This window comes from Saccostrea cucullata, unplaced genomic scaffold, assembly GCF_032062105.1.
Source record: "Saccostrea cucullata isolate Sc308-1 unplaced genomic scaffold, CSIRO_AGI_Scuc_v1 ctg74, whole genome shotgun sequence".
NCBI classification, from domain to species: domain Eukaryota; kingdom Metazoa; phylum Mollusca; class Bivalvia; order Ostreida; family Ostreidae; genus Saccostrea; species Saccostrea cuccullata.
In genome coordinates this window covers 399,077-409,441 of record NW_026934212.1, presented here as the reverse complement: position 1 = coordinate 409,441, position 10,365 = coordinate 399,077, and the positions used below count along the sequence as shown (strand labels likewise).

The 10,365-nt window shown below is 34.1% G+C and overlaps 2 protein-coding genes across 3 annotated transcripts in view; one reads left to right on the top strand and one right to left on the bottom strand.

The window, feature by feature from the left end:
- LOC134240152 (interleukin enhancer-binding factor 3 homolog) overlaps positions 1 to 10,365 on the bottom strand; it is a 141,954-nt gene that overhangs the window by 21,145 nt on the left and 110,444 nt on the right. The gene's annotated exons all lie outside the window — the stretch shown is intronic.
- Positions 236 to 10,365, top strand: part of LOC134240150 (death-inducer obliterator 1-like) — a 44,480-nt gene continuing 34,350 nt past the window's right edge. The window contains 8 exon segments of the mRNA XM_062722250.1: positions 236 to 390; positions 3,480 to 3,634; positions 3,982 to 4,176; positions 4,472 to 4,896; positions 5,046 to 5,178; positions 5,336 to 5,434; positions 5,596 to 5,664; positions 5,820 to 7,794. Coding sequence (XP_062578234.1) covers positions 3,491 to 3,634; positions 3,982 to 4,176; positions 4,472 to 4,896; positions 5,046 to 5,178; positions 5,336 to 5,434; positions 5,596 to 5,664; positions 5,820 to 7,794 — 3,040 coding nt within the window. The 5' untranslated portion in view covers positions 236 to 390; positions 3,480 to 3,490.

Sequence of the window (10,365 nt, the reverse complement as noted above, 5' to 3'; positions counted from 1 at the left end):
ATATCAATATTATCACGTGGTCTTAGAAAAATATGGTGAACATAAGTGGAAATGTCTGCAATGAATTATGATATGACGAGTATTATATATGAAAATCATAAAAATGTGGCAGCATTTTGCAGCAATGCTCAACTGATAAATCCTTCCACATTCATGTCACGTAATTGTTCAGGTATTTCTTTGAAGGCCCCACAGATACTGACCAGTAAACTTAAGCAGTTACTGCATGCCATACTTTCAACATGGCGACTGGAAGCGATATCGAAATGAAAGATTATTGAATGACACGCATTTATTATTAGGTGTTTCATTTCAAACTCTTTTCGTATATTTTGAAGTAAATCTGGACAAAGGATAGGATTTCTTCAAACAATCGCTGTTATGCAAAAGGTAAACATATTTATAATCTTGAAAACGAGGTTTGTGTTGATTCATTATGCAGACCTCAAAACATGTGGTCGAGATTCTGTGTTATGATGACCGATATTTCTGACGACATCATCGTTAAATTTGCATGAGAAAAATGTCCGATTACTCATTAGTAAAAATAAAAGAATGCCATTATTATATATGTTTGCAAAGAATAATTAAATTGAGAGAAATGGTGTGGGCGAGGATCCTGCCTTTTCTGACAGATTAGCATGGTATTGAAACCTTGTTTTATAACTTTCAGGAAATTATATACTCTAACTTCAAAGCGAATATGCATATATAGAAAAGAAACACTGAAGTTCTGAAGAGAAACTCAAAGCTTAATCTTATATTATCTTGCACTTCTATGTTTATCAATTTGTTTACATTGTCAGAGTTATTGTGCTAATTGTTATTGTTAGATTTTGATTTCATGGTTAGCAGGCCTAGTCCAAAAACTATTTCTACCAACCTAGCTATTTTTAGCTACCTTGGTAATTAACCTACTGCATGTAACTATTTCACTTACTTTCTGCTTTACTTGCATTTTGTGGCCAAATGTGGGGAGGTGGCAATATGTTCGGGATGGCAGGTACCAAATTTCTTTATACAGTCGCACTGACGATGAAGACAGTACAGAATTTGGAAAAAAAAATTATTACCTTCTAATAAATCACTATCGTAGTTAGGCGTCACTATCTGCATTCAGTTCCATTTTCTAGAACATGTAGGAACTGAGGATCAAAGCTCATACATGCCAACTTTCCCAATTTTTTCGTGAGTCTACCGATTTTGAACCCTGTCTACCGCTTGTCTACCGATTTATTTTTTTCCCACCATTTCTACCGACATTTCGAAAATCCGGATTTTTTACCGATTTGCTTTGAATAATACAGTATTTCCATGTGCAGAAAACATGGCTGTTTCATTGTTTATCGGTAGGATATCTGTTTATTGCCGCTGATAACAGGTAATCAACAAGGTGTCAACTGTGCTACCGGTCATTAAAGTGGTTTTAATTGCTCCTGAACCTCATTAACAGTGTATTTTAACCTGGACAATTAAGCCAGATGTGGGAAATATTAGAAATACACACGACAGGATACAAACTGACAAACTTGTGAGAGTTCACACTTTACAGCAAACGTTGACAATATACATATAAACCGTCTATAAAAGTTTCAAGTTTTGAAAATATGGCATTCCTCATTAAATTATGATCTACTTCATGGAAAAAAGACACTGCCAAAATCCAACATGAAAAGATGTGCAGAGTGCAAGTACAAACCATTAGGAGTCATTCAGAAAAAGAAAGGAAAAGACCATGATTTGGAAGACTTTGAATGAAATAGTTTAAAGTGACTTCTTAATATTCTCTCTGACTAAAAAAAATAATTCTGTGTCTGTGACAGTAGCCTTATAAACTTTGTAATTTACCAACAGACAATGAACAGTCATCACATGGTAATGAATTAACTTGCAACAGCTTATTTGAAGAGTGTAGCATCCTTACATATCTGTTTGTGTATCACATTCTTTGAGACAAGGAGTATATTTATCCTAATATAAACATATTAAATAATTTTGAATAAAGTATTTTTTATAATTTCAAATGATATTATATTTGTGCTTTTGTTGAAGTTGCTATATAGAGAAGAAAACACTTTTACAAGTAGTGATAATATATGATACAAGGTAGTAGATTGATATTTAAAAAAACAACCTACAAATAGCTATTTTTCACGACAAAATGCCGCGAATTAAGAACATTAAAAAATGTCGTTACGCGCAATCTCCCCCAAGAAAATTTTCAAAAGTTGGCATGTATGAAAGCTGAGTGGTAGGCTAGGAGGCCAAAAATGTCTTATAATCTGATCTTCTTGCATCTAGTCAGATAAAAGGTTTGGAAACTACTCTTTATGCATTGCCTCTCCTTTAAATACTTGCACACAGATCTGGCCATGCAGTTTCAGAGCATGTTTAACAACATGCATAATATATTATTCCTTAGTTATTCTGGCTGGGACGATATATCGAGATATCGATATATCGTGATATATGTGAGGACGATACACATATCGATACATTTGAAAAAATATCGAAATATTGCCCAAAAAAATCTGACCTCTGTTTTTCTTTGTTTATTTAACATTTGGGGTTTAATATATAAAATGAATAAGTTAAATATAGATATAGATATGAAATAAATAATAACACCACTTGAGTAAAATATTTTTGTTTTACAACATATAAACAACTACTGTATACAGGGTTATTTTCGACCCCGTTTTATTTTCGCCCTATAACACTTGCGGACAATTTTGCCCCGTTTTAAATTCGCTCTGTCAAAGTTTTGTTTAAGTACCTATACTGTATTATATGAATTTGCCCCATTTTAAATTCGCCCAAATGAGGCTAGGGCGAAAGGGGTGAAAATTTCCCTGTATATAGTATTTTGAATAAATTATTCTCATTTGCAAAGAAATAATTTGTTTATTTCAATGCAAAAAAAGATTTTATAAGCAATTAAACATATCGTGATAAATATCGTATCGTGGCTCAAATATCGTGATATGTATCGATATAGAAAAAGTTGTATCGTCCCAGCCCTATTTAAGTTATAAATGATTTATTTATATTTTGAACATGTTGAAAGACAGGTAAAAAAGTAAGTAGAAGTAGCTAAGTGTCAATAGGTCTAGATGCCCAAGTATAAAGGTAGAAAATATTCACTGGACTAAACATGGTTAATGCAAAGTAGAAATTTATTTGTAATGGGTTTCGGGTATGTTGGCGTGGTAGCTCTGTGGTTAGAGCACCTGAAACATAAGTGGGAAGTCCTGGGTTCAAGTCACATTCTTGCTGACATTTTTCCCCACCTGTTACATGTACAACTTACCCTATATGTCAAATCAGGGATATCAAAATGCATATTATATATAAGTTTTATATGCATTAAAGTTACAATAAAATTTGTAGTCTCTCAGTTTGTTATTCAAGATTTTTGAAACTTCATGAAAACTTAAACTGTTCACTTAAAATACACATTTCATTGATATGTTTTGCAGGTAGAAAGTAAATGGAGATGTCGACTGAAAACAATGATACCTCAGGCACTTCCGTTACAGAAGTAGCTCCAACTCCGGCAGTTAATAGCGGTGTATCCAGTTCTGAAACTCCAGCCAATGGTGTGGAACACACCGATGTCAGCTGGCCAACAGAGGTTTGTTTAATAGCTAAAACGGATGGTTCATTTTTGAATTTCCAATCTTGAATCTTGGAAGAAGTACACTATTTTACCAAGCAGACAAAATTTTGTTAGTAAAGTTGGACAATTCTGAATTTTGTTCTGAATATTTTTCTGTTTTCTTCTAACACATATATTTTGAGATGCATCAATTAGGATTTGTATATTTTTTGTTGTTACTTTGAGATGCATTAATTAGGATTTGTATATATTTTGTTGTTTACCCATTCAGATTTAACTTTAAAAGGTAAATACAGAAAATAGGCTGTGACTCTTCCCAAAATTGTCCTTATAACGATTAACGCCTGCATTTTCTCTTCCAGGATAAGAATCCTTTCAGTGGGTTTTCCGAGGAGCATTTGAGCAAACTAGACGAGTTTCTTTCTTCAGAAGAGGCCAAGAAAATCTTGCAGCAGACATCTGAGGGTGATTTCTCGAGCACGATGGCTCAGCTGGAAACCGCCCCGCCATCCACTACAGCAGAGGTCCTGGGAGAGGATCTACTAAAAATGCTGGATGTAAGGAGGAAATTGTTTATAGTTCATACACTGAAAACTTTAATGATTCATTGTTATTTATTGAGGTTACTGAGTTACTGAGGCCCTTTTCAATATTTTCAGAAGGAATTCTACTAAAATTATGTTCTATTTTACTTGTTATTTTTTTTTATAACATTTGAAGAAATGTTTTTTGCAGTAAACTTTAAAAATGCAATTTTCACAAAGAATCAATAAAACAAAAAGTGTATTACATCTTGCCTTCATTACAGTTTGATAAATGATAACTAAGTTATATGCTGTTTTTCAAAAACAGAATGGAAACACACATTCAACTAATTTGGATCATCCTTATTGTGTGAAAGTGTCCAAGCCGAATATTGCAAATGCTGTGACAACTAACTCTAAAGTAGTAGTTGTACCCAATCCTGGAGTTCAGTCATCAGTGGTGCCACCTCTCACTGTTGAAGCCACAAACACAAGCACCACCCCAACCACCTCCCCAAGGAAATCAGCGAGAATTTCTCTTCGTCGAGACCCAGAGGGAGAGTCAAAGGAGGAGAGTGAGGCAGAGTCTTCTACTACTGGCTTCGTAGGAGCAGTGCATCCTGGGATTGTTCAGCCTGGATTTGTGGGAGCAGTGCATCCTGGGATAGTTCACCCTGAACATGCTGGTGTAGGAAGAGGAAGGGGACGGGGCAGGAGGAGTCTAATACCTGAAGACACACCCACTAATATTAGGTACACGAGGAGCTATTCAATTTTTATATTTAAAAAAATGGCATTATTTATTCAAAGCTGTTGTTGTATGTCTCAAGAGTTTTATTTGGGGATACAAAAGACAAAAAACTTAAGATGTTGAAAATTGATCCTTTCTGTATAACTTGCAGGAGATCTAGTCGAGTGAGTGATAAGGAACAGAGGGACTTAGCAGAGAAGATCAGACAGGAGAATCTCCTACAGGAAAAGGCAGCCTTAGAGGCACTGAGGAAACAAGAGGAACCAGAGGAAGAGACCGTTAAGGTTTAAAACATTAACTTTTAGTGATATATAATTAGAGTAATACATGGAGTTTATGCCAGTTTTATTTCAGGCTGTTTTGAAAGTAAGTGATAACTTAAAATCTGTTTTTGACATAATTATCCAGATTTCATATCTGACTTTCATTTTTGTTCTGTAGACGGGGCCAAGAAGAGGAAGACCTCCAAAGACTGAGGCCTTAGACACCTCAGAATCAGCACCTCGAGGCATTAAAGCCTCAGTAGCCAAGAATAAGAGGGTGGGTACATGTATAAACTTCACTGTACATTATAACTTGCCTTTATATCTAAATTATAGCTTAACTGTCACAGACATAAAGTGTGTCTGTAATTCTAATAATAAAGTAAATCTGAATGTGAAAGTCAGTGTTTTATAAGTGTTGGTTGCCTTTATTTGTAGGGGAGGAAATCCCAGCAAGAATCTCAGAATGAAGAGGAGAGCAGTGAAGATGAAAGCATCACTCCTAAAGTAAATAATTTTGTTACCAAAAAAATCCATAGAATTTAGCTAGAAGGATTTATGTATAGATGTATCTTGCAAAGTAGAATATTTTTGTCTACTGTGATGCAGTCTTGGGATGCATCTTCAGAATTTCACATATATTGGAATCTTGCGAATTTCAGAGAACCTCTGCCAGGAATGCAAGGGGGAGAAAAGGGAAAAAGTCTGAAGAGGAGACAGAAGAATCTTCAGCAACAGACACAGATAAAAACAGCAAAGGAAAAGGGAAGAAACAGCAGGATTCTGAGGTGGAGGAACCTCCAGTCCGGAGAGGAAGAAGAGGGAAGAAGGACCAGGCGACAGACAGTGAAGCTGAGTCCCCGAAGGAGCAGGGGAAGAGGCTGACCAGGAGTGGGATGAGGGACCAGTCAGACACAGACAGCACTCCTCAGAAGGGGAAAAAAGGAAGGAAAAAGGGGAAAGGAAAGGAAGAGGAGGTGGAGGAAAAGGAAAGTCCTAAAGGAAAGAAAAAAGGAAAAGGGAAAATGAAGGAAGAAGATTCTTCAGAGAGTGAGGATGATGTGCCTTTGAAGGATATTAAAAAGAATAAAGGAAGCCCGAGTGAAAAGTCGCCCAAAAAGAAAGGGAAAGGACAGGGTGAGGAGGAGAGTGATGAGAAATCAGACTCGGTAAAAACCTCAGTCCCACAAACTCCAGGGAAGAAACTAGCTCAAGATAAAGACTCTGAGGATTCCCCAAGGAGTATTTTTAAAATGTTTGAAAGTGGATTAATTCAAGAGGGACAACAGGAGACTGTTGAAGTTTCCCAGCCTGTTGTTTCCTCTCTTGTGACAGAGGTGTTGGAACTGCCCATTACCACTGGTAAAAAATCAGAACAAAGTGGAGACCAAACACCTGCAGATGTGGACGCAGCAGGAACAAGTGATCAAACGAATGCGAATGATTCTGGGGAATCAGAACAGCTCACATTGGAAGTCGAAGCCAAAGTAGAGGAAGTTAATTATGAGGATTTTATAACATCTATGGGAGAACCCAAAGTTACTGCCAAGAAGGAGACAGCAGACAGTGAGACAAAACCTAAGCCTGTGAAAAAGAAACCGCGGAAATCAGAGGAAGTCAAGGTAGATCAGAGCATGTTAGATTTGTTCAAACCTGACTTGGATGTGTCCAGCAAAAGAAAGGGCAGTGTGAGTGGGAAAAAAGAGCTGCCTTCAGCTACAGAAACAGCTAAATCAGGGGAAAAGACAAGTGACGCTAAGAGAAAACTGTCGGTTTCTGATAAAGGTTCAAGTCATAAATCTGCAGATACTGGAAAACCCAAGAAAGACACTGGAACAGAGAAGAATCATAAAGATTCTAAAGACACGGCAATAGAGAAGAGTCGCAAAGATTCTGAAAAGGAAACATCATCTCATGAAAGAATTCGCAGAGATTCTGAAAAGGAAAAGATTAAAAGGGATGTGAAGAAAAGTAGTACTCATGTTAAAAAAGAGAAAGATAAAAGTGAAAGTGGTGATAAAAAAGACAGTAAAGATGTTAAGGTAGGTAAAGTGGATAAGAAGGAAAAATCTGACAAAGAATCTAAAACAGCAGAAAAGAGTGCCATAAAGAGTGAAAGTTCAGAAACAAGTGAAGACACAGAGAAACAAAAACAAGTGAAAATAGACACAAAAGAAGAGAAAGTTATAAAAGAGGGTGAAAAACTGACAGTGAAGGATTCAGATGTAAAGAAAACAAAGGATGAAAGTGCTGATGTTGAGGAAAAAGACTCAATGAAAAGTAAATCATCTCTTAGTGAAAACAAAGAAGAAACACAAGGAGAAAATGAATCTCTTCCTGATGATAAAGCAATTGATAAAAAGGATACAGACACTGATCAGGAGAAAAAAGTCACTGAGGGAAAAATAACACAAACAGAGGAAGTGTCTGAAAGTGTGGAGAAGACAGAGGAAACTAAAACACCACCCAGTGAAGATGTGGAGGCTTCTCCTGGTGGGCGGGCTCAGAGGAAGGCGAAGCTGAAATTCCTCAGGGAAAAGCTGCCTGAAATGACTGAGAAAGAGAAAAGACCAATCAAAAAGAAGCAAGTCAAGGAGAAAAAGCCAGCCGAAGAGAAAGAGAAGGAGGTGGACAGTGGTAATATTTTATTTTTAGTTTATCCATGTAAAAATTATAAGGAATGTTAGAAATGTTGAAGTTCAGCTGGATTTTATTTCTTGGTTTACAGTGATAGCTTGCAATGAAGGATAACTCTGATTAAAACAGTTATCTTAGTGTTTTCCTTAAGAACCGGCAACCGGCCAAATTGACCGCTTCAACTGACAAAAATGCCGCTTTGAAATAATTTTTCTTTTGTAAGGTCCACAGAGATTTTAATCATAAACCTCAGCCCCTAGCCTGTTACAACTGATTTCTTACCCTTTACTTTGAAATAAAGGGAAAACACTGTTATCTTAATGAATTTTCTCAAGGTCAACCATTTTACATATACATATTAAGGGGGGACCTATGTCCGAAAAGTCTTTGTGTGAAATTTTCAAAACTTTGACATTTCTTTCCTGACCACCTTCTCTTAATTTTTAGGTATTAAAAACAATACCTTTATATGCTTATTTTTACACAAGAGCACGTGCAAAAACAGTGTGAAATGCTAAAAATAGGTTATTTTAGACATTATTGTTTTACCCCAAATATCCGCTAAAAAGAACCAAAAATGTCAAATTACATTCGAAATCAACATGTTTTTAATTTATATCACTTGTATCTTTAAAATGAAGGCAAATTCATTGAAATTCATCCCGCATGAAAAATTATAATGGAACAAAATGTAAGTATCACCCCGTTTTTCTTGTCGTATTTTTTACAATTCCGACATGCATAACAGGTAATATCTTAAATATATCTTATATATATATTATATAAATTAATATCTTTTGTGTGAAAATGTAATTCATATTTTTTGAAAGAAATTATTTATTTCTTTATTTTAACAAAGAGAAAAGTATACCTTTATGATAAAATAAACGATAAAAAATGACGTTTTCTTTTATTTTCGTACTCTTGTGTCATAAATATTGACCTTTCTGCACTAAAAAAAAGGGTAAGTAAGCACTGACAAACATCTGAATATAAAACTGTTTTGCGAAAAACGAGTATTTTGTTTTGATTAAAAACAATTTAAACAGATAAATTATTTTCTTCTTCATTAAAATCATTCTGCCCCCCCCCCCCATTTCCCCGTCAACAACCAACACCTATTAGAACCTAGGAATGATTTTATACAATAAAAACTAGATGTACTATAAATCAATAAGCAAATATAGGTACAAGTACATTTCTTATTTTTTTTTCTTACGGGTGAAACACAATAAAGGGGACAGTAAGGTTGTGCTTGAGGGTAAAAAATTAATATCTTTATTTTGGCCCAAATTTTTTTTCTCTAAAAAGTAGATTATCTCGATGATCTGAATCATAAATGGTTTTGTGAAATTCACATTAGAACTTTGTTTTTTTACAAGCTGGTAATAACCTCATTTACACAGGTTACGGACACTACAAGTGTTGTTGTTTTTTAAATAAATATTGAAAACTGTTTATAAACTTTAATTTTTTCAACTGCTCACAAACAAACAACATATAAAAATACAAAATATGGACAAAAGTTGTACTAAAAAAGGTTGCATTATACTTTAAAATGAAAACAGTTCTTACTTCGTTCATTTTTGTTTAAAATGGTAGTATTTCAATTTATGTGAACTCTTTAAAACCAATATAAATAAAGAAAGAACTATTTATAAATTAAAATTTTATGCCTTTTTTGAAATATAAATACTTCCATTAAAATAGGAAATATCATTTTTATTATTTTCTAAAATAATTTGATAGCTTCATTAAGTTACGGACAATACAAGACCCAAATATATATGATTGGCTTTTGGTTTGTGGTAAAAAAAAAAACATTTTATAAACTTCTGAACTATTAGAAATCAGATTTAAATGATTATCAAATACAAAATGCATGAAAATTAGATTTTGTTTTAAGTAAAAACAATTCACTCGCAGAACTAATGCCAATAGTAAAAAAAAATCCAGTTTAAGAAATCCTGAAACTTCCTTTTTTCACATAACTATATAACTGAAGTGCAGAAGAAAAGTTCTCTAATTCATTAAAGTTTTATGAAAACTATTTAGAATATAGGTACACTGATCAACGAAGTCAATTAACCAAATTTAAGGGTTACGGACACTACACAATACTTAAATTTTTCACAGGCTTGAGGATGAAGTTTTTGTTTTTCAGCCCTTTTCCTAACTTTTTTCAGGATTTTATTTGTCGTTTCTGTTTCTCCCGATTTTTTTTATTCTTCAGATCTCAACTTCATCTGATAAAAGCATACCATAACCAAACGAATATACTTTGAATAAATATATACACATGTAACTTTATACAGGTGTAGCTCACTTATATTTCTTTAATTTATTTTTTTATTCTATGAAGCATTGTATTTTTCTTCAAACAGTTACAATAATTTATCTGAAATTGGTGTAATTTTAGTTGTTTTCTTTTTTGAATTTTTTTGTAGTGTCCGTAACCAAATTACTTCCCTGCTGTTTAACATTTTGAATGCAAATTTACTTGCATTTAACACATTTTAAGATATTACCTAATAAGCAACTAGACAATTGAAGCAATATATTACAAGAAAT